The sequence below is a fragment of the Protobothrops mucrosquamatus genome, unplaced genomic scaffold (genome assembly GCF_001527695.2).
Source record: "Protobothrops mucrosquamatus isolate PMUCROS unplaced genomic scaffold, P.Mucros_1.0 scaffold209, whole genome shotgun sequence".
Taxonomy (NCBI): Eukaryota; Metazoa; Chordata; class Lepidosauria; order Squamata; family Viperidae; genus Protobothrops; species Protobothrops mucrosquamatus.
Window position 1 is genome coordinate 1,286,507 of NW_015386563.1, and position 25,667 is coordinate 1,312,173.

General features: G+C 38.4%; 1 protein-coding gene across 1 annotated transcript in view; it reads right to left on the reverse strand.

The window, feature by feature from the left end:
• Positions 1-12,722: 12,722 nt before the first annotated feature.
• The window catches only part of PWWP2B (PWWP domain containing 2B), a 35,869-nt gene continuing 22,924 nt past the window's right edge, over positions 12,723-25,667 (reverse strand). The window contains exons 2-3 of the mRNA XM_015813967.1: positions 23,242-24,904; positions 12,723-13,086 (exon numbers count right to left, since the gene is read on the reverse strand). Coding sequence (XP_015669453.1) covers positions 23,260-24,904 — 1,645 coding nt within the window. The 3' untranslated portion in view covers positions 12,723-13,086; positions 23,242-23,259. The remainder of the gene's footprint in view (positions 13,087-23,241; positions 24,905-25,667) is intronic.

Below are 25,667 nucleotides of genomic sequence, written 5' to 3' on the forward strand. Positions count from 1 at the left end.
ATACAATTTAGAGATAAATAGTTTGGAAGCAGCTCAAATTAGGTATAAGATGAGTAACAAAGCCAGAGCAATTTATATATGCATGAAGTGTGCAATGAAGCAGGAAGTAAAACCAATTGCTTTGTTGCAGGCAAGACACAAGAGTTAATTAGCAATTGATTCATGGTTTACTTAGAGCCACTCACTGCGATAGTAAGTGGGTATTTGAAAAATATAATTGCTTTTAAGCATGTTCTTGAAACATCCTGGTATACTCAGGATGCAAAGGAGCACTGGTTTGCCATTCAATTACTTGCACATAAGGAATAATAAAGCATGGTAGGAATTCAAACACACTGTAAAATTGAATGAACTATGCATATATTGAGAGAGAGAGAGAGAGAGAGAGAGAGAGAGATAGAGAGATTTTATGAGATAATGTGTCAACCACAATTTTATAGCAAACTCCAAATATTTCTCTCTCTAACACATGCACGCACACACTTTTCCAGTTTCTGCACCTGTTCAGTCACTGTGTCTGACTCTTTGCGACTCCATAGACCATAGTACTGCAGGCTGCCCTGTCCTCCACTGTCTCCTGGAGTTTGCCCAAATTCATATTCATTGAGTTGATAACACTATCTAACCCATCTCATCCCCTGCCACCCCCTTCTCCTTTTGTCTTCAATCCCAACATCAGGGTCTTTTTCAATGATGGCCAAAGTATTTGAGCTTCAGTATCTGTCCTTCCAAAGAGCAGTCAGGTTTGATTTCCTTTAGGATTAATTGATTCGATCTCCTTGCAGTCCAAGAGACTCTTGAGAGTCTTCTCCAGCACCAATTTCTGAACATAAGCATTAAATTGAACACTGACAAGCAAAATGGGAGAAGGAAAGTATTTGAAGGATTTTTTTTTTACTAAAAGCATGATTGCTATCTTTGCCACATAGGAAAGTATTAGAAGATTGTGACCAGGATGTTGTAGGGCTGCAATCCCAATTCCATATTATTGTGTAATAGCCAATCTTAGTAATGCTAAGCCTAGCCAGGACTAATGTCTTGAAAACAGAGAGCCCAAACAGTGAATAACTTTATAGACCATAATACTACTAATGATCCAACGTTACAAACTTTTTCCATGAGCACACACTTTCTTCCTGTGATAGCAAAAAAGCAAAGCAAAGAGAAGAGTTGATACATATTAATGTTGAACGAACATTTTTCATTAAAGAAAGGAAAAAAAGCTGAATTTTGACAGTGGAAAAATAGTATGCAACGTGCACAAAGGAAGGCTACATTGCTTGCCACACAGTCATCTGACTTGCAAGGGGAAAAAAAACCCTTATCATTCCAGGAAATAATGTTAGGGTGAAAGTTGACTTGGCTTTCTGCATCATGAAGGGTGAATGCTAATGGCCTCTGATGTAATTAAAGAGATCAGGAGAGAGAGGTTAAATGGATCGTTTGGATTCTTAGGCAAGAAAAACTTGTTGCACAATAGTCTTTTGGCTACAGTTGGAAACTACGCAATCCATTCCTTTTGACTTTAGGCTGATATCCAGCATTCTACATTCTGAGTCCTCATGAAATTCACATTGTATTTCACAGAAAAATTCCACATTACTTTCCTCTCACAAACGATGGCTTTAGTTGTTTTAATATACTCAGACCTGCTTTTATACCTTTGATTAGGTTTGGGAGAATCAATAGTGTTTTTAACTATAAGGCTGTCTATTCCCTCTTGCCTACAATAGGGTCCAGATCACAAGGTTGTGTTGGCAACACATAAATTTTATTTGTTTGTAATTTTATAGTCTCAATGAATGCAGATTATTAATAAAATGATGATGCAGGCTTGCATCAGAACACCCAACAAGAAAAATCCTGTTGTTCTCCAAGAGTCTATTGCCATCATTTCCAGTCCCATATCTACAGGTCAGAGGTTCTGTTTTGCCATCAGTTCTGAGGAATCTCATTACTTTTCATACTTCAACTATTTGGATAAATAACCATAGCAAATGGAACTGCATAAGATGATACAAGCCTGTGGGTTTCTACCATAAAGAGACGCCATGTTTTTGAGCATCCAAAACATTCTGAGAAAGATCTGAAATTTACTACTGGTATGTTTGATCAAATTTGGTGCTCACTGAAATACCAGTCATTGAATAAAAGAACATGATGTAACCACCACAAAGCTAGCTGGAAATTTGGATGAATGAATATGTAAGGTTGTAGCCTTCGAACCTCATGTCAGAAAAGCCATATGGTAAGAATAGCATGACATTCAAAAAATACCAGTAGAAGAAATTATGTATAGCTCAGGATTGAACTGTGAAGTCCTTGGTGTTCTCAGAGTTGCTTGCTTGCTTGTAGATATTTCATTACCTGACTAGGTTATCTCATCAGAGCTGATAGGTAACATGTGCAGACAAAGCACATGCTCAGAGAACACTAAGGACTTCACAATCCAGAGGATAATTTAATGTTAAAGTTTAGTAAAAGCAGGACTACACAAAAGACATTCTCAAACATTAAAGCAAAACTTTCATATCTGCTCATGACAGCAATTCCACAGTAGTTTTCAGCAGGTTGTTATCTGGCCAGTTCAGCCACGTTTCTGCGAGAACCAAGAGACAGGCAACGGCTCACATTTTTCCTGCTCTGCTTGGACAAGCTTGTTTATCCAGCTGGTCCAGAAAGGAAGGCCCAGACTAATTTTGCTAGAGATTCTCTGTTACATGCACAGGTAAAACCAAGGCCCTGACAGGAATAATATATGCTTCAATCGTACATTTTAATTTGTTCACATTTCTAGCCAGTGAGCTTGCCTAGGCAGAGTGGAAAAAAATTGTGTAGTGGAGGCAAGAGGCATGCAGAGATTGGAAGAGAGGTTTTGCTCTGATGAAGTTTGCAGTTTTCCAACCCTTCAAAGCAAAATTGCAGTGTTATTCCCCTCTCAAGTAGGAGCCAGCTGTGCTGTTTTGAAAGCTCTGAAAAAGGGCAGGGCTTTGATCATACAAGGCCAGCCACCATCTTGACTCCTTGATGCACAAACAGGTTTAGAGTAGGGGTGTCAAACTCGCAACGTCACGTGACATGTCACGACGTATTGTGACTTTTTTGCCATTGCTGGCAATGGGGTGGGCATGGTTTTGCTATGATGAATCTGGCCCGCGGGCCGGCAGTTTGACGCCCCTGGTTTAGAGAAACTGTTTTCAAACCACCGTCTTAGAAATGTTCTATGAAAATGTTTACTATGTTTGGTGGATATATAAAAAAGACAGAAAATTCTAGATTCAAATACTCATACCAATTCAGAGGATTTTTACAGATTAATACATGACTGAGAGCAGAGGTTTGTCTTTTGGGATTGGTGGACAAACAATCGGAAAAAAGTTATTGAACTTTGATTTTGTACGTAATAACCTAAGCAAGGTTATTGTATGCACAAAGATGGAAAGATTCAGCATTGCCCACAACGAAGGAATGGTTGGTGAAAATGATGGAACTTGCTAAGATGCCTAAATTGACTTTTTGATCAGAGAAAAGACAATATATTCATTTATTGCTGACTGGAAACCTCATATACTTTTTACATGAAACAGAAAAAAATGAACTTATATGTTTTGATGATTGGACAGGATAGATTATAGAAAAAAAGTTATGTTGTAACCATAAAGAGGGAAATTTAGAATTGTAACTGTTGTAAAGATTGAAAACTTCTTCTTTGTATATTTTTTTATTTCTTTTCTATGTTTTCTTTCCTTTCTTGCATTTTAGCTTTCTCTTTATTTCTTTTTCGTTCTCTTAGTTTATATTAGTTTTTAATTTTCCTTTTAAAAAAAGCTTACAAACACACATACACTTTTAGGAGAAATCTACAAGAATTTCCAGAATTTATTTTTTTCTTTATATAATTTTCAGGCCAGTTTTTTGCCTGTAAGGTAAGAAGAGGACTACAATGCATTGTTTGACACCGAATGGGGATAAAATGAATGTTAAAGTGGACGGGTTAAACACAGATTAAAATTATCAGACTCCTTTACTCCTAATCAAAACGAATTGTTTTCAGATCTGGCATGAGCAAGAAAGACTAGCTTTAACAGCAGTGAATCTATACAATTTACATAGCAGGAGTGGGGGGGGGGAAGGGATATCATTCAAAACATTCAGCACCCATCCCAGTCCTCAGGTAGCTGTTAGAAATATGTAGGTTTGGTTCTGCTTCATCAGAAGAAATTTGCATTTATGCATTTCTAAGACATTCCCAATCCCCAGGCTTTGTAGCTCTGGAAGCACTGCTCTGTGCAATCTTCTGTTTCATCTCCTAAAGACAACAGGCAGATGGCAGGCCTACCAACTTATTTCAATGCTGGGCTGGGCTTGCATATATTAATACGTGAGAAAGCGCACTCTCTACTGTCTAACACAGTGGTTCTCGACCTGTTCTTCTTCATGGACCCCCTTTAAATATCCTTTGTGGCCACGGACTTAATTCAAGATTTAAATAATAACATTTCTTCAAGCCTTCACAGACCCTGTGACATCACGGATCCATAGATGCCAGATCAGGCTTATTACTTGGAGTGGGGCAGTTGCTGCTGCAAAATAGCTGACATGATTCATATTCCTCTGCTCAAAAGTGGCAAACATACCTACATGTCCATCATTCTATTCCTTTTAGGGGAAAGAAGTTATGTTGATGTGCAGAAAAGGAATAAGAATTAGTAAGCAAAAGAAACTTGAGAGCAAGAGAAAAGAGGGGAAAACGGGGCAATCTAACTAAATGTGGTTTATATCAACACCATTCTCCATACCCTCGCAAACCATGCTTGACCATTTTTCTTCTTGTTATATGATACATGCTTCATAAATAACCCATCCTTGATACATTTAACGTACCATTAAGGCTGTAGACAAAGTGTGATAGCTCCAGAGAAGTGATGTATTTGGATTCCTTTCAGTCAGGATTCAAACTGAGGTATGGAACAAAATGGCATTGACTGTCAGAAGTGGGATGGGGCTAAGGATCCAAGGAACATAGTCTTCAATGTGCCTGGGCCTGTTTTTATTCTTATCCCATCTGGGTTAATTGAAGTCAACCATTCAGTTTACCTCATGACACAATTTTACCTCATGTTTACCTCATGACACAATTACGGTAAATGTGTTGTACAAATGGGTCCATGGTGAAGGCTGCAGTGCTTTTGCATTTCATTATACTGGATTTGTTCAGATAACCTCAGCATAAAGTTGGACATCACAAAGAGAAACTTGATTCTAGAAAATTTAATAGAGAGAATATGATTGGACAACATGGAAGCAATTCTACTGCATATCTTCCACATCAACTGATTATTTTCCTTTTGTCATATTTAGTTTAATATCTATAATACAGTAGGTTGTATCACAAGCCAAGCAATGCCCCAAGCTGAGCAGCCGGACGAAGTATGCATGCATTGGACTTGACACACAGCCCCCATGCACCATTTTAATGATTTTGCCGCCAACCTGCTACACTCAACAGGGTGATTCAAGTCCATGTGGACCAAACATCAAATTTTCAAAAGTTACTTTTAAAACTTGGAAAATCTGTCAAGAAAAAGGTGCCAGAACTCCGTTCCGGTGAGTTCTATGACAAAAAAAGCACTGTATATATGTGTGTGTGCGTGTGTGTGTGTGTATGGTAGCCTTTATATCAATTGTTAGGTTAATATATACACACACAAAAGCTACGAGTGGCGCAAAGAGCCATGGAAAGATACATGCTCAGCATTACAAGACAAGATAGAAAAACCTGCACATGGATTAGAGAACAAACAAAAGTATACGATACCATCAAGAGAGTAAAAGAATTGAAATGGAAATGGCTGGTCACATAGCAAGAACTGAGGGCACGTGGACCAAGGCAGTCATAGAATGGATCCCACTTGATCAAAAGTGTCCACGAAAAAGACCTAAAACAAGATGGATTGACCATATCAGCAAGTATTGCAGGTCCAATTGGCAAAAGAAAACTCAGGACCGTATTGGTTGGAAACATGCGGAAGAGGCCTTCATCCTGCAGTGGATTGGCAATGGCTAATACACACACACCTCCAACAGAGATGTGTGTGTGTGTGTGTATAAATATATATATTAACAATCCATTAACAACTCATGAATAATGGACATATCCTCCCCAAACAAGTCCACCAACCTAACCTATTGAAATGCAATTTATACTGGTTATTAAATGTTTGGATAGAACTTTTCAATAACCACAAAGCCAGATAAATCTGGAACCTGCTTTTATTTAAGTTTAGTGCTCAAATTGCTACTCAATATAAAAAAGTGCATTCCAAGTGATACATCAAGATTTGGGTCTATTCTCTCACATGAAATCAACCGTGGGAGAATAGGAGACCCTCCCTATGAAAAGAGATTTAAGTCAAAATAATCCAGTTGTTTCTGTTATTTTAACAGCAGGATGGAGGTAATTGAAGTTCCTGCTCTTTCCAAGATGGCTTTTATGTACTGCATTCTAATTATCCAGTCTGTGGTGTAATTTACAACCTCTGCTTCAAGGCTCCCTAAACTGAGAACTAGCATAGATGCTTGAAAAATCACTTAAGAAGCATAAGATGGCAAAGTCCAATGTTGCATCAGCTGATGTCTTCTTGTGAAGCTCAACTCTCCCCTTGACAGCTCTCTCATCTAGTTGCAGCACCTTTCAAAATCCGTTCCATCCCATCTCCAAAGCTCCTGGAGCTGCAAGAAGAGCAGCAAATTGGTCAATTCCTAATTGGCAATGCTATCCTTCATCTTCGGTTTATTTATCTCCACAGTTAAGATTTGTACAATGGAAATAAAAACAATGAATGAGAAATGGGATAAAATATAAGCTCTCGGGAAGCCTTGATGGATATAAATCTTGTAAATGATCAAGCCAACTCTAAACAAGACTATTCAATGCAGAAAGAACACCAAGACAAAAGTTCAGATTCCAATTTGATAGTGAAGTTAACATCTCTTCTATGTGAACCAAGAGTTACAGAAACACATTTTCTGTTGCCATCTTTTCACCTTCCTTCCAATCAAAAAAATTCTTCTATTCTGATTTCTGATTTTCGGATGCATGCTCAACTTCATTAAATGATCTCCCCATTTGGAAGAAATACTCCCCCCCCGTAAATTGTTTTTGAAAAACCAAAACCAAAACAAACTTTAAAAAACCATCAGCTTATACATTATACATTGTTCTGATAACTGACCTGCTGATCTTTGGTTATTCATTGTGGAAAATGTAATAGATAAACTATGGATAATGTCAGCAACTTTCCTATCATCATTTCAGACATTTTTTTCCAGCTACAGAGATTACAAGAACTGCTTACAATTCACCTGTCTTTCTGTGCTTCAGGGTGACTCCCATGAGACACACACACACAGACACAGTTTCACATATACAGATACACACATTGTAAGGTGGCAGAGATCCAATTTAGTCTTCAGCTATTAAAGGTCATTTGAATTGACATATTAAATAGCAAATACTTTTTTTCAGGATTAATGAATGCTGAGAAAAGTAATTTCTTTAAAGCTTCTCTTGCAAACTCAGTTCCAAATTATATGAGAACTTCCTGAACTGGTGTATTGCCACTAATTTTTTAAGACTTAACTTCACTTGGTCAGAACCTGGGACCATTTCCTCAGCTGAGCAAATATTTCTTCAGCCTGCTTCTGTAGCTCTCAGCTTCTCCACTTTAACCTAACTTGTAAACTGCCTCTTCATATTCAAACTCAATTTTATTTGATGCCACAGAATGTATTATCAAATTATTCAATCAAAGGAGGACAGGAAATAGTTTACATTAGCAAAATGGAACAGTGAAATTTATTTCAACATACAAGAGATCCAGCTGAGTTTCTTTTTATTTTGCAGCTTTAAATCAGACGTTTTGTGCTTAAGTACTTCTTGCAAAAAAACAGTAAGCTTGCTCAGAACACCTACATTTTTTAAAAAAATCAGTACACATCCCATTCATCGAAGCTTCATGATGTATGACCCACTACATTTTTGCTTTTCGTTATCAATAATTGCATGTAAAGATAGTTCAGCAACAGGGTTCCACCAAAATATTAGCCAGAATACAAATTTAGGCCACCAGCCACCCAAAAGTCATAATAAAAAAAATCCCAGATATTTTGCAAATTATGAAAAGTAATGACTGAGATTTCTCCAAAGGACTAGCATGCCTCACAAAATGTGTGCAATTTGGGAGGAACCACTCTGAGCCAGAAAAGGTAACACAATTAAAAGTACATCACATATAAGATTATAATATCATTTTTAGTTAGATGATGCTAAGTTTGTTCCAGAACTTTTAAGCAATGTTACTCTTGATAATCGCCCTTCTCCCATTCTATGACTAAAGCCTTGCCAATCCTTTTATTAAAAATGTTTCTCACATCTCATTCAGACATCATCACTCTGTGCTCAGATCTATATCTTTCACGAGTTGAATACTTTTAAAGCAGCCTGCCCATTGTTGCAGGCTAATTAACATGCTTAGTTCCATATTGCTAGCTGATATGCTATCTTTCCAGCAAAACCATATGATCCTTTGAGCATTCTTTGAAAATGCAACAGTATAAGAAATAGCAGGCTGGTGTTTCATTAATGCCAGAACTTGCAATTATGAGTAGAGTCAGTGAGTTCTACTGTACTAGACTCAATCTCCAAAGCAGAATCATTGGTCTCATTGTAGCTTCTGAAAGCAGAAGAAGGCTGAAGGCCGGTTTTGATTATTGCTAACTTGGACTGTAACCAGAGGGATGCTTTTCGTCATTCCAGCAATCTTTGTACAATTCCAGCTATGATGATCCTGCTAAAGTAAGAATTCTGATGGGGTCAAATAAACTTCCAGCAACCAAGACATGATACAATCCAGTTTTACATACATCAGAAAGTGACTGCAATTGCTTCCCAAGTGTATTATAGATTGCTTCCCAAGGTGTATTATACATTGATTTTATCACACTTTCACTGCTAGTCTAACAGGTTTGGGAAACAATGCAAAATGTCTGCCAAACCTGATTATAAGAGACAAGTGGCATGAGCACCCTGCAATGCAGCATTCTCTTTTTTAATCATCATCCATTATCTGAGCAAGTTATCGCTTGTCTCCACTTTGTGCTTTGTTCTAAACATTTTATTTTTATATATTGCCTTCTGCTTGAAGGCTCTCAGAGAAATTTCCACACTTTTTTAAAATACAAAAAGCAATCTATAGATCAGAAATCAGGAGCAGTTAAATCATTTTTTCCCCTTCTTCTTGGTGGCTTCAAATCAGCCTTGACTCCTAGCAACTACAGGAACATGTCCCTGCAGTTGTCTTGGAAATATTTTCAGAAGTCACTTGCCATGGTTTTCTTCCCAGTGCTGAGAGAGACTTACTGGCCCCAAATCACGCAGCTGGCTGCCATGCCTAAGGCAAGAGTAGTACCTGGACTTCCCTTCTCCTAATCCAGTTTGGCTCTCAGCCAAACCAATCCAAACAAAAAATGATAAAAGCATACTAGCAAAAGACAGTTGTAATTAAAGGACTGATAGAAAAACGTTATTTTCAGGGTTAGATATAGAAGGTCTCACACTGCCTTAGCATTACTTCTGAGAAAGTCCAGCCGAAAGTCATTACCATTTGCATTGGTGGGACAGAATGCCATGTTCTCTACCAGGAGTCTTCAAACTTGGCCCTTTTATGACTTGTGGACTTCAACTCCCATAATTCCTCAGCCAGCATGCCTGGCTGAGGAATTATGGGAGTTGAAGTCCACAAGTCATAAAAGGGCCCAAGTTTGAAGACCCCTGTTCTCTACAGATAGAACTGAAAGACAGGCAAACTTCTATAAAGCAGATAATGTCCCCAGAGACAAGTCCTAAGTTTCAATTCTTCAAAACTTTAAAAGATTGTAATGAGCAGCATTTTTGGATCTGAATCAGGAGATGGCACAAATTAACAATAATATGAACAATCTCATTGAAACCAACAATAGCTTGACTACACTATTTAATAATAGCTCCAAATAATATGCATCACTAATCAGCCAACCTTAATTTGACCAAAGGCAATGTTTCTGTACAATTTAGCACAAATCCATTTTCCTCCTATAAACAATGTCTGCAAAACCACAGAGGATTAATCGATGTTATTTTTACATTTAACCCTCCTTTGAGACATACAGAATTGCTGATTGACTGTTTTCCATGTTAAATGCAGACCTGGTTCACAAGGGGCAGTTTATCATTACTCTGTCAAGAAAGGAACACAGCAGGTGTTTCTATGTTTTTTAAATGCTAGGTATTATCATAACTTTTTAATAGTAAAGTGCAAAGCAATGTGGACCGTTCCATTTTCTCATGGAAGAGGTTGAGTTGAGCTGTTTATGCATTTTTGGACTCAAGTCTCCTAGAACAGGAATGAGTTCAAGGTATCTCAGCTGTTTAGATGAAATTATTCTCAGAATGGGATGGCACAAAATCTTCTGGGAATAATTACACTGTTTTTCATACAATAACCCTTTAGAAATTGCTAAACTATGATCAAGTGTTCTGGACAGCATGAAAATGGTAACACATGATGAAAGTTTCATTTGGAGGGCTATAGTTTGCCTGCTCCTATTCTCAGTGCCGATTCTTAGTTTTTCTTCTACTTCATGTTTATTACTTCAGTTCTCTTACACTTCCTGCCCAAATAAAACAAGCTTTGGGTAAGGATGTAGAAAACATTTCAAAATATGCATTCATGCTCTTAATTTGATAGATTTCCAAATGATCAAAACATGTTTGTTTCAAGCTCAAAACAGTTGCTTTAAATACTTGAGGCAGCATGTTTCAAATTTTTAAGTCCTTTAAATTCAAACTGGTCTGAATTCTAAATGTTTTACATCCTACCCTGGCTTAATTTAAAAAAAAAAATCAACAATTTTGTAATTTGGAACCACATATCCTTACCTTAATCTAGAAAATAAATAATAAGTAAAATGTGGGTTTTCTTATAAGAATTTTTTCTTATAAATGGGGTTTTTATATAGCAATTTTCAACCTTCTCATTGACTAAGTTTCCCCAAAGTAAGATGTTATAAAATTATAGCATGCAATAAAAACTAAAAATCAGCAGTCATTTGTTTAACATAGCACTGCATAGCAAGCATTTTACCAATATATTCCCACTTGTGTAAATTAATATACAGATGTTTCTATATTCCTGTTTGTATATACTAGCAATTCCCTACAATTCAATGAGAATTATTTCTCAATTGTGTAGAACTGTGGACGTCTAAAATGCCCATCCAATATGGATTATCTATTCTAACAACAAGCAATTCTGAGATGATTAGATCTTTCAATCACCAAAATAATTATCTGTATCCAGATATGGCTGCCTGCTGGATGTTTTCAAGAATTCCAACAGTGATCCTGGTTTTTTCCAAACAGGAGAAACTCAGAAGGCTGGCTGACAGTTCTTTTTCCTAGTCTGAAAAAGCAGACCTTTGAAAAGGTAAGAATGGGATAGATGTCCCTGTAGAAGCAAAAGATTAGATAATTCCATGGCTGGATGTCTGGTGCTCTCATCAATTGCTGGAAATTCTGGGAGTTGTAAGGAAGCACAGGGTGCATGATGGCAACCGGCACTTTAGAAGAGGATATGGCTGAACTCAACCATAACAACAAAAAGGCTTCCACTACGTCAGGAGTAGGCAACCTTGGCTCTTTTATGACTCATGGACTTCAACTCCCAGAATTCCTGAGCCAGCTGGGAGTTGAATTCCTGAGCCAGCTGGGAGTTGAAGTCCACGAGTCATAAAAGAGTCAAGGTTGCCTACCCCTGCACTAGGTTAACAAAATCTGTTGTCCAAGGGAACCATCCAAGCCTTGAATTTGTACACTTCAGGAAGTCAAAATACCCTAGCTTCTGGTTAGGTAAGTGGTGCCCATGAGTACCAGTGAGCCCCCAGTTCCCTTTCCTGATGTCTTCTAAGTACTTGGTCCCATCAGATTTTTTTAAAATTGGGAACTGATCTCTTGCATTTAAACACTGCATTTATTTTCAGCAATGACTGCAAAGATTAGACTATAATGAATTCTTGGAAAGAATTCTTGGAGTAGTAGAGAGTAGATTGCTTTCTTATAATACGGTGCTTTGTGGCTAGCCATGCCAAGCGTTGTTGCCATTTTGTAAATGGGAAAGTCTTTCACGGCAAGCGTTATTTTTAGAGGACTTACAGTATATGTTCAACCCTTTCAATGCTCTCCCAGCCTAAAATGCTGCCCAGGTTTGCACTAAGAAACCTTGGCACAATTATTATTATTATTTTAAAAGGCAACCGCACAGTACATTTGTCTCCTTGCTATGACTGTGCCTGAAAAATATGATGCCTAATTCGATACTCATGGAATGTCTGAAGGCAACGGGCAGATTGTATAATCCTAAAATAGGCAAATAAGAGTTCAAGCATATTTTTCATAATAAAAGTCATCCAAGGAAGTTGAGTTCAACAGTTTTCAGATTTTAATAGACACAAGTGAGTCCATTTTACTTTAAGACTACACTGATTCTTTCTATTGCATATCCCTTCTCAAGAATGTGCATAATTGGAGTCAACAGTTTTCCATTGTTAAAATTAAACAAGAGTACATGATAAATCTTGTTACGGAAAAGCAGCAGCAACATTTATCTAACGGAGGGGGAGGAGGAGGAGGAGGGGGAGGAGGAGGAGAGGAAGAAGGGGGAAATTATAAAGAGTAGCTAACATTTTATAGGTAATAAATACATTCCAAGGTGTAGTATTTCATTCTACCCCAAATTCTTCGAGATACTACTGGTCAAGTTGCTTCTCTTGTGTTAAGTAGCCGTATGACATTTGGTCAGACCAGCCTCTGGAAGACTTGCTAAGCAATCCAGGTGCCAGCTCTCTTTCACAGATGATGAGCAAGGCCAGTCTGGAAACTTATCCTGCCACCTTGTGCAATGAAACCTCACGATTCTCCGAGGGAAGCGTGTCAGGATGTTTACAGACTTTGTGAAACTCTAGGACAGCTGTGCTCTTGTCTTCTGTTACCTTGAAGAAAGTGAAAAGAGGGAGAGGTTACAGAGAATTGCATCAAATAGTCCTGGAGTACAAAAAGTGATCACACAACCACCTATCTAAATATAGCTCCAAACCTCACAGTCTAATTTGGTCACAGAAAACCGGAGAGGCACAGCTACAGTTTCATTAAATAACCTGGTTCATCCTAGATAACTAGAGTTAAAGTACCATCTGCTAGGGAATGAGGGGAAAAGAACCACCCATCTTGATCAAGGCAGCAATTAGAATTTTTTCATATCATTGACTTCTCCTTGATAGATTTTACCGAATCCTTTGCTACACCTATATCTAAGTAAAAAAATTAAAGTGGAAATGTATTTGAAGTACAGGCAATCCTCAACTTATGACCATAATTGAGCATAAAATTTCTGTTACTAAGTGAGACCTGTTAAATGAGTTTTGCCCCATTTTACATCCTTTCTCACCACAGTTGCTAAGTGAATCACTGCAGCTGTTAAGTTAGTAATACGTTTGTTAAGTAATCTGGCTTCTCCATTGACTTTGCAAAAGATGATCACATGACCCCAGACACTGCAACGGCCATAAATATGAGTTAGTTGCCAAACATCCAAATTTTGATCACGTGTGAAAAATAATCATAAGTCACTTTTTTCAGTGCCATTATAATGTTGAATGGTCACTAAACAAATTTTTGTAAGTTGATGACTACCGATACAAATGCTGTAAAATTGAAGTTTATTATTGTGGTAACAACAGTTCAGTTTCCTTCCTAAAATAGCACATAGAAATTAATGCTTACATATGAAGTCTCATCTTGAAGCTTCAGCTAAATATCAAGTGCCAGATGCTGTTCTTTAGAGGAATTATCCACATCTGATTATCAAACAGATTCTTTGCACTAGCAGCAATTTCATTTTTTAAGCATGGACAAGATTCACCAATCCCACCTTCTTTTCCTGCTCTAGCCCTCCGGTCCATTAATCCAACTGGTTCAGGAGAACTTCCAACTTTAAACAATCATTATTTTGTAAGCAACAGAAAATGTGAGTAGAACAGCAGATTAGCAAAAAAAATAGAGACTGGGCACTTGCACAAATGCAAGCATTTCTATTAGGGAAATCCACTATATTTTTCATATTACACCCAAATAAGATTAATCCATATTGATTCATCTGATTATAAGCCCTATGAAACTTAGACTTTTAGTTGATTGTTTCCTTGGATTTGCATCATGTAATAAGAAGCTGTTATTCCGCCTTTTTTTCTTCTGTGTGCCCTGTGATTTACCTCATGATGTTCCTGTTTTGCCTGACTATCTTCTTTGCTGTATACATAGATGTAAAATATGTTTATATAAAACCACAAGTTCGTATCAGCGTCTCTGACTTCATTTGGACACATGCTGTGTAATTCTCTGACATACGTCATTTTTTTTCCAGTGCCGTTGTAACTTTGAACAGTCACTAGTTGTAAGTCAAGGACTACTTTAATTACGGTAAGCCAACAGAAGATTTATAAAAGAATGGGTTTCTGAACTTCCAAAACTATTGAGTTAATATGGATTTCCATTTCTTTTCTTCATGAACAGCAATAAGACTTTCTTAACTGGAAAGTACACAAATATTTTACACAAGATCCTCAAGTATTATTCAGCGTTAATCATTAAGAAAATAATAAACCATTTTCATTTTTTCTGCCCCAAAGAAACAAGGAACAAACAAACTTAGATGATCTTATAAGGAAATAACAAGCACAGTTAAACTGAAATTCTCATTTTTTTCATAACAAAACTTTATCCAAGCATTATTTGTTAGCAGTTTTTACGAAGATGGCTTTTTTTGTGCTTTTGATACTTCTGCTGAAATAACAACTCACATTTCCTCCTTTTCTTTGTTAAAATACAAGCCTCCCATGAATCAGAGAACTGAGAGAAAGAGGGGAAAGAAAATAATTTGAAAAGGAAATGAGAAACTGTTTATGCACTTTAAAAAAAATCTCTTTTTAAAAAACTGCCATTTTAATCATATGAAACATTCCAAACGTAGGCATCTTTGGCAAAAAAAAACCCCCAAAAAACCTCTTGAGCATGCAGGAGATAGTGGAATAAAGGTGCAGCAGCTACCAACATAGTCTTGTCCTAGGAGGCAGATTCTCTCTGGATGCCAAGCTGAAGCCAGATCAAAGCCACTTTAGTGAAAATTACAAGGCTGCCTCCTAACTTCCAGATTTCCTGGTTTGCATGGAGGAAGATGGTGGAGGAAAACTGGCAACTTGCAGGTCTCTCCCACGTGGCCACAGAGCTCCATGATCTATGGTCATTTCTGCTTTAGCTGCCAAAGAGAATAGAACCTTCCCAGCCAGTTGTCAAGCCTTTAAACGCTCAGAATACAGCCATGTTTCTTCGTTTTTCGGTTGCCACAGCAATGGGAGATGCATTCTTATAGTTTAGTCAAAGCAATAACTTTCTTGTGGGAACCAAGGTCAAGCAGCCTAACTGTTTGGCGGGCTGGAGTATTAACTGGGGATTGTGATTTATGGCACACTAAGGGGTAGGGAGTTCAACTTTTGCTTTGTAACCTTTTGGGGAGGGGAACTTTCAGTCTTGGTTTCACCTTTGTTCGTGCCTTCATGTTTTGAACTGGAGAGCTTTCCTCTCATCTTGAGAACCCTGCCTAATGTGGGAAAAGACAGAGCTCTTTGTATTTGGAATGCTTGAATTATATTTGAAATGCTAAAATATAGTAAATGTTGGGAAATAGAAAATGTCAGTCTTCCCTATTGTTTTAGTAACGATTTAATTTTATAACAGCACAAATGTCCTCCTTTTCATTAAGGGTTACAAAAAGAGACATGTTTTTGATAGGGTAGGGTTGAACTAGGGGTCCTTGGTGCTCTCTGAACTTGTTGGTTTTCTTGTAGATGTTTCATTACCCAGGTGGGTAACATTATCAGTGCACTGATCCCACAGGATATATTTTCTTAGTTAACCTTCACCTATAGCTATATTTCAAAATGTTCCCATTCTTAAAAAATGAAAAGGGAAAAAGTGTGAGTTGTATACAATCAAATGCTTCCAGGCCAAACATATTCAGTTAAGATGTTTTATACTAAAAATGTATGAATGTGCAAGCTTAAATTGGGACTGGACAAGGTCAAAAGCTATGCAAAACAAAAAGTGTCACAAATATATTCTGGTTTTGGCCATTCTCTGTGGAAAAGAGGGTTCTACCCATCACTTTGTTTTTTCTGCAAAAAAGCAGAAAATAAGGAGGTTATGACTGGGCATAAAACAGAAACCCAGAGATCTTAAAGTTTGCTTTGCTTTATGAAACGGATTCTAAGGAATGACTGACAAATGCAAAGCATGTCACATTTACAACAGACAAAAGGATGTTAAGGAAAAACCTTGAAGATCTGAGGCTATGAAAAATCTTTGCCATTTCATCTGCAATTCTCTTTCTATTATTACATTGGTTGCATTGTCAGCAAGATGTTAAGACTGGATTTGGCATTTTTATCCACCTATTGAGTCCTTCCCAAGGACCTGAGAGAGGCAAATATTTGATATTGTTGAAGAACATCTGCCTACCGCAGGTAGATGGGCAGATGTTCATTATCATTATTTACAGCTGCCAGTTCTTTAGCTGGTATTGGCCTCCATCCACATTGAGTTCTTTCCAAGAAGCCAGAACATTGTAATGAATCGGTGTAGTATATGTGCCAAGCCAAGTAGTGTGGCCTTTTGCAAATGACTGATGGAAATTTTGTCAAAATATAGAATTTCTAACAGCTGTCCAAACTTTTTTGATAGGTACCCAGTATGCCAATAAGCACTAGTTATAATTAATAATGATAATAATGATAAATCATGTATTACAAATACTAAGAAATAATTTTAGGAAATATTATATAAATATAATTTTGTCCTTTTTAAAAAAATATATTTTGGTCAACTAAAGGCATTAAACAAATCTAATACTCCTACTTCCTATTTTTCCTACAACCACCTTGTGAGGTGGGTTGGGCTGAGAGAGAGTGACTGGCCCAAGTCATCCAGCTGGTTTTTCATGCCTGAGGCCAGCCACTTAACCACTGCACCAAAATATGCACACAATCCAGGTGGTGTCTAAACCAGCTATGCTCTGCGTAAAGCTTACAGTTTACTCAATTATCAAACTTTTAGTGGTGAGCACATTCAAAACTAGAATAGAAAGACTTCAGTTTCATAGCTTAACCAGGTTTCTGACTACAAAGAAAAGCAACCCTCTTCTCATGCCCTTAACTTTCACTATTTTCAAGTATCAAAAAGTCTTGAACAGTCAGGCCACTGCCTAAGACAAATATATGTTTTGTAAATTTGCTGAGATAGAAGTGGCCAAACATTAGAACCCAGTGACATTAAAAAGCTAACTTCACAGTTTGGACCATGAGCAATTTCATTACTAACACCAGGTCTGTCTGCTATGACATGAATCTTGGAACACAAAGATATACATAACATCACTGCTAAAAAGAAAACCATTTTCAAAGAGAATATGTAACTTTCATGGCTCATTTCAACTTGAAAACAAATAGTTATGGTACTAAACAAGAGCCTAAAGCAGGATCAGGAAGAGGGTGGATCTATCAGTAAATCGCAAGAGTTTGTCACTCACAATAAGAACAATCGAAAGAACTTTCCTTCAACTTTGGTTGAAACTACTATATTAACAAAAAAAATGGGGCGGGGGAAACAAGGCTGGTTTTCAAATGCTACTTGTTCTACTGTGCTGAAAACAAATTTCCTGGATAGCTTGTGTTCATAATATTTTATTCCTCAATTTTAAGTGCATGCGCCAGGGGAGTCTTCACTAAGACCATTTGAATCTATATTGATAAACTTTGGATTTTAGGAAATTCTTCTCTTTCATACGTATACATTACAGATCCAGAAGTCTAAAAAATGTTCACGTGCAATCTAAGACACAGAAAAAATTCTGGGGCTTATAGTACATATGTAACAAAGAACACTGAGTAAAAGATGCACTATAAAAGTCACAAAATCCGAATTTCTGTTGCTGGTTTTGGTGCAACTTTAATTGATTTGCAATCTTGGCAACTTTAAGATGTGTGGACCTCAATTTCCAGTCAGCAATGTGGATCCTATGACTTCTACCATGTGTCTTTTGGAGATTCTAGCAGGGGAGTGCAGCTATTGTATATCCTTGACTGAAGATTGGTACACTCCTGTCTGGGATGGTCGCCTTCTTCCACCAAGTATGCAGCATTGGAAGAGATGCACATGGAGCTGTGAGGAAGGAAGCTGAATCAACCCTGGCAATCAATGGGGTGACAGAGGTTGCAGTCAGATGCCCTCACATCCATGTGTCTTTGGTACAATGTTCTTTGTTTACAAATTTACTATAAGCCCCAGGAATATTGCTGGGTCTTATACTGCAGGTGAACACTTTTTAGACTGCTAGATCCAAAGTTTAATGCATATGCCATTTCCTCCAATCTGTGCAAGCAGGTACAAGCACTTCTGTCGTGACCACCAGCTAATCAAAGCAGCCATGTGAAGCTTCAAGGGATGTGGCTGCTTTAATATTTGAAGGAAGGAAAGACATTGCTCAGATTAACTTATTTTGCAAAATACACTTAACCAGTATTTTGCACAGTCTCAGTCTCCCCATTCTTCTGCTAATTTGGAGCCAAGGAAGTATTAAACTTTAACCCAGTGATTCTAAAGTGGCTAGGATCCTCCCCTAACAGAATTATCTTTAGAAATGTGCAAAATCATTTTGACTTTTCTGGAAGAGTTCTGATTTTGATTCCTTCAAGGGCAAAGGCCTTCAAATTAGGATACTTCTTGAGTGTTAAAAATAAAAAGTAAAACTCAAAATGTTTGCATACATATATTTATTTTGTTTAGGCCCTACTTTTCCTCCCGTAGCCAAAAAGTAATATATATTCTTTCAATTATTACCCACAACAATTCTTTCAGTAGGTTAGGCTGAGAATGATTAGTCTAAAGTCATCTAGGGAACTTTTAAGACTCTGGACTTCAAGAGTCTCTCTAATCCTAGTCAACACCTTAACCACTATACCATGCTGGCTCTTCAGGGTATCAATCAATAGCTGTGCTTCCATGCAGGTAGCGTGTTGGGACCCCTGTACAGATATTTTAAAATTCCATAAATTACATTATCCTCAGATAATTTATGAAGTCAAGGGATAAATTACAGGGTATCTTTCAATATCCCTTGCCTCTCACTTCTCAACCTTACATGAACTTCAGCATTACTATTTATACCCTTCCACATAAATAACCCAGATGCCTCTGGTCCTTTAACAATAGCTGCCTAATGCTAGTTCTTAACAATTGCAATTTCACCTGTCCTCATTTTATACTTTAACAGCAAAACTAAATATATTTAATGGTGCTTTGCAAATGCGAAGAAAACCAACTATAAAATTCTGAACTCCACATCGAAGTAGAATATCCTTTGACTTCATAAATTATCTGATGATACAAATTGCTTAGCCAATTTAGCTGATCTCAAAAAGACTAACCGAACTGTACCTGGTTAACACTTGGGTGGGGAACACCAGGAAATTTCAGGGCTATAAGCTAAACTGGAAAATAAATAAATATATATCCCAAAGAAAGGCATTTCTGTATTGTTGTTAAGAAAACTACAGTAACGACCAGCTCATTTCAGCTCTTTAACTTAGGCAAAAATACGACTGCAGCCTTAAGAGATACTTAATATTGCAAAGTAGGACATGATTCTCAGAAATTGTTTTCTTCCTTGCAGTCATACTGATCTTGCTTCATAGCGTTAAGGGGAAAAAACCTTACAAGGTTAAAATGAAATGAAGAACTTGCATTTCTTAAAACAATTCTGTTCAGATTACTGCCTGTTTTTCTCAAAGCCTGTGTAAACTTAGTTCATTCCACCATTGGCTAAAGCAGCGCTTCCCAACTTTTCCAGCTTGGCAGCCTAGCCCGGCGCAGGGGCCGGGCGTGTGAGTGGCAGGTAGACATGCACACAAACAGCTCCATTTGTGTGAGTGGCAGGTGCACACAACCTCCACTCACATGAATGGAGCTTCATGTGCTAGTGGAAGGTGTTTGGGCTCATGCGTGAAGCTCCATTTGCGCAAGCAGAGGGCGCTTGTGCTCGTATGCAAACCTCCACTTGTGCAAACAGAGGATGTTCATGTGCGAAGCTCCATTCACTTGAGTGGAGCTTCCACGGAGCGCAAGCGCCTTTCACTGATGCAAGTGAATCTTCGTGCATGAGCACAAGTGCCCTCTGCTCGTGCAAGTGGAGCTTTGTGCACTTGTCCACTGCTCACGCAAGTGGAGCTTCACATGTGCGCGCTTGCCCATCTCTCCCATGGCCCAGTTTCAAACAGGCCGTGGCCCGGTACTGGCCCACGGCCCAAGAGTTGGAGACCCCTGGGCCAGTGGTGGCGAACCTTTTAGAGACCGAGTGCCCAAACTACAACCCAAAACCCACTTATGTATCACAAAGTGCCAGGGCCGCATCAGCATTGTGGTGCACTGGGGGGGGGGCAGGGAGGTGCCTCTGAGTGCCGCCTCTGGCACGCAAAAACCGGGGGTGCAAAAATGGGCCACTGTGCTGCAAAGTGCAAAAACGGTCACCGCCACACCGCGGGGTGCAGATACAAGGCGCTGCACCATGCAAGAACAGGGCAGGGCTAGTGAGTATCATGCAGGCACTAGCTCTGCCCCATTTGCAGCGGCCCCGTGCGCGCATGCACGCATGTAAAATGCTTCCCCCTCCTTTTTCTTCCAGTCCACCAATCGACAATGGTTGGTGACCTCTGCTCTACCACTTCTACTCAAGCTTGCTAGTCGGCTGCTTCACTTCCTTTGTGCTGGGTGGGGCTCCTGCTCCAGGTGGCAGTGGTGGCCTGATGGACCTGCTGCTGGCGGGGGTGGCGTGCGTGCCAACAGAGAGAGCTCTGAGTGCCGCCTCTGGCACGCGTACCATAGGTTCGCCACCACTGCCCTGGGCTAAAGCACTAATTGTCATTTCTTCCCAAAGAGCCCTGCATTCTTATTAGTATCTGGTAGTTATAATTTACATTTTGAATTATTTCAAAATGCTACTGGTTGTTACAAATTACAAATCTATGGGTCAGAGAGCTGCAATTACCTTTTGCTTCCTACCAAAGTATTTCTTCTCAGTTTATCACATGATCAGTTTTGAATAAACTACCTGATTCCCACGGATTTCTAGTTCTAGATCTCTTTAAGAGTTTGAAGAGGAATCATCTTAATGCTTACATGCTGAGCATTATAATGCCATCTGCAGGTTCCTCCAGGGGTGATGGAACTATGGTCCTTTTATGATTTGTGGACTTCAAATCCCAGAATTCTGAGCCAGCCATGCTCTACTCTAAGCCAAGTGACCAAAGAGCCAGCCTTTGCTAACAGGAAAAGACCCTTGGTGTACAAGGAATTATTCTTAAGAGTTACTTCACATGCATCATTACAATCATGCAGCGGAGATGCTCCTTCAAATTCCTTGTCTCAACTTAGACCATCACTTGTACCCCTGGAAGCAAAATTTATTTTTTACAGAATTAACTCTTTCAGTGTAACAAAACAGCTAACTTTTTTTTCCTTCTGGAAGTGGTTATATTCATAATAGGAGACTGCTGAAGAAGTTACTATGTGAACAAAAAACACACGCAAAAAATAATTTTCTTCTCCTGAAGAAAATATTGCTAATATTGCTAATCTTTCCTTGGTTCTGTTTGAGTTCAATACTCAAAGGTTTAGCTTGTTTCCTAATCAATATTAAATGTTTAAACCAGGAATTTAACCTTTGGTCTTAGTAATTAAAATGCAGACCTAAATTAATTGTGTTGCTAATTCACATTAGAACAAATATGGTTAACTCGAGACTAGAAAACACTGTGCAGAGCTTGAGTTCTTCAGGATTCTAGTTCAGGAAAAAATGACAACTGTTAAAAATAAAAACAAAAAATGAAGGGGGAGGAGAATGACAGTAATTTAAAAAATGGATGAAATCCAACACCTTGAATCTGTATTCAGCTACCGCTTTAACATAATGTGGAAGTAGGCTGTGAACATGCTAATTAGATTGTATCAGATTGTCTTGAAAGTCCCAGGTTCTTCTCAGGAAAAAGACCCATACATCACTAGCCATGCCAGAAGCATTTCTCTTTCTTCCAGTTTCAAATCTTCTCCCCAGAGTCTTAATTACTGACTTCTAATTGGCTAGAGATGTAAATTGTGATTGTCTTAGCAAGCTCATCATTACATTCAAGAATCCAAGCATCACAGTCTCAAGAATAACCTAAAGGCTGATTTCCAGAATTGAAATCTAGACAATTGTAAAATACTAAATTCTCTTAATGTTGAATAAACTATGAAAACTAGATCATTGAAAGAGACTTCTCTCATCCTTTTCTTTGTCAGACATAGATTACCCTTTACCCCCTTTTTAATGGCTCAAGTTAATGTGCACACTTTTCTATGGCAAAGGTTTATAAGCATGCCAAAATTATGTAGCACAGGAAAAAGCCTGAACAGAATTTGGAAGACATAGAATCTGCTTCAAAAAAAATCAGGCCCCCATTTTTTTATTCTTTAAAAGGAAACTTTTATTTCTATGGTCATCCAAACTCAAGGCCTAAGGAATAAAGGAATTCCCTAAAATATATTGCCTGTCACATAACATAGAATCAATACAAAGCAATTACCATAAGAACATGCCAGAACATATGTTCAAATTTCTTTCAAATTGATGTTTTGTTCACTTTGATAAAAAAAACAAGATGAAGAAAAAAAGACAAAATATAGCTTTGATAAGTCATTTAAACCAGAAAGACACTCAATAAATATCTGTTCAATTTTTTTTTAAATGAAGGATTACATCAATGTGGCTGTATTTCAAATACAGAAGCTTCTGGATGGTTTGTTAGCAATTAGGAATAATCCTTATGATTTTCAGTAGTTACACTGGTGTGTTTGAGAAAGTATTAAATAGCATATCTCTAGTGTGTTCTCTCCCCCCCCCCCGAAATAGGAGTATCCTCTTGAACCTTCAAAAGCAAACCAACACATGTAACTTTAAACCAATTGCTATACTACAAAGGGGGTTATGCACCTCCATAACTTACTTGTTTTTGAAGACAAAATTATGTTTCAAATTGTGTTAAGAGGTCTCTTATTTCTGGAGTCAAGTGTTCCACTGCCTTCGCAGCTTCCGTAATAGCTTTCCGATACATCCCTTTCTTCTTACGGTTAAATCGTAGTTTGAAATATTCAGAAAAAGGGGATAGTTTTGATAGTGACAAGAAAGACGTTGTTGGAGAACCAAACCATGAAACCTTTGCTTCCTGCCAGGAAGGGTCTCCATTTTCCTTTTGGCTAAGATTTATGTCAAGAACACGGGCGGGCCACCAAGGGAAGCCATGGATTTTGCCCCAGACAACGTCTCCGACTGAAACAGTCCTACCATCGTCAGTCACACATTTGGAGACACTTTGGGTGTGTAGTCTAACAGTCAGTGGGGGCACAATTTTACGGTCATCTTTAGAAGATGAAGAGACAGAGGCGTCATCCCCAGGTAAAAAGTCACATATTTCTGGCGATGGTACTTCTGAGCTGGAAGATTTAGATTCATCAAGGCTGTCATTGCTGCACACTGACAAGCTAGAAGAGTCTGCTTTCCGTTTGCGATAATTCATGAGAAAAGCCAAGTTATCGTGTCCATCTTTGCCTTGAGGAAACCTTTTGAAGTCATCATCTTCACAGGAACTCCCTGAAGACATTTCAGCTAGACTCCGTTCTGCAGACTCACTGTAAAAAGCAGCTGCCGTCGCCGCAGGAGACTCTCCACTGCTGGGAAGAACATTCATCTCATCGATAAGTTCGGCTTTGTAAATGGAAACATTATCCCCCTCACTGAGCCGATGGGGCTTCAGACGGATTTTGGGAGGGGGCACATCTGCACTGGAATGCACAGGCCTAGTTAACTTTAGCTTTGGAATGGAAGCATGGTGCCCACTGGACTGCTTGTCCATAAAACATTTGCTTTCCTGATCTTGTTCTGAGTCTTGGGCCTCTTCTTGGTCCTCCCCACCATTCTGGAGAAGTCGCTGAGGGCAAAATGGCTTCCCGGAACCATGGATGCGGGAGGGAATTTTCACAACTTCACCTTTTCCCTGAGGGGTGCTGTAAGATATTTTTATAACTGGAGTCCTTTGCAGCTGTTCCCCGGAAAACTTTTCCTCCTCTCGCCTTTCTCTTTTGCTCTTTTTTTCTACATATTCAGATTCACTGTGTCTTTTCTGTTCCTTATCTTGGATGCTTAGTTTCCTCTGGGTTTTTGCATTTTGATGGGCTTTGATACCTTCCTCTGGATTCAGAGTGTTCTTGCATTTCTCACAAAGCACTTGCCTCGGTCTCAGCCTAATTGTGCTCATGATGAGCCTCCCAGGGTCTCTGTTCCGGGACAAGCGCCTCTTTGTCCTTTTTATAGTTCTTGGAGGTGGCTGAGGTACCCACTGATTATATGTGTGCCGTAACCATAATGGAGGGGGGAAGGGAGCTCCTTCAAAATAGGGAGGATAAGGAGGAACACTGCCCGTTGGTGGAGGAGGCAAGAGGGGCGGGACTTGCTCCTCTCCATTGGCCTTGGTGGGTTTTCCTTCTGAACACCACTGGTCAGCCTCCAGCTCTATGGATGGTCTGTCTTCAGTTTTCCCATTAGTGCAACTTTTGCTAAGAGGATCCTCTGTCTTTGGTAAGGAAGCTGGTGGAACGCAAAATAGTCCAGACCTAGATCATTGTAGAAAGAAACAAGGAAAGAAAAGAAAGTGCAACATCAGAACACATTGAACTGTACTTTCCATTTAAGATTATATAGGACATGACAAAGGTCAACATTAAACTTCTACAATTACAAACATGAAATAACATGTTCATTCCACAATCTTGAAAAAGCTTGATTTCCATTTTCAAAGTCCAACATGTGAGAAATTGGACTGCAGTTCATGAAGTCTAATAACACAAGAGTAAGTTTGTAAGTTATATTAGACAGTATATAATTTGACTTAATGAATAAATGTGTTATTCTTTAAAATGCCACAAGACTATTGTATAAAAGGGTTTATTCCAAAAATGCAAGGAATCAGTAGCCTGTTTTTTTTATAAAAAATAGCTTAATGGGAGTGAAAGGTAATCTATTTATTTAATTACCTCTTTTAAAACCAATTTTGTCCTTCTTGCAATAGCCCAATGTCCATTTTGTAGCATTTCCATTTTTTCCTTCTATTAACCCATCTTGCTTAGGTAGAAATTTGCAATTTATGGCTACCAGGCTACCGATTAAATACAAGGTGCCTATTTTATACATAGGTACTCAAACAAAGATATGAAGGTATATAACAGAGCAAGCAAACATTGTGATGTCTTAGAGCAGAGGAATGTTTTACTTGAGGAAATGTTTCTAGAGTAGTAGCTGTCTGCATCAGAGAAAAGTAGTTGCTAACAAGAATTTACACGTAGTCCTCAACTTACAACAGTTTTTTTGGTGACCATT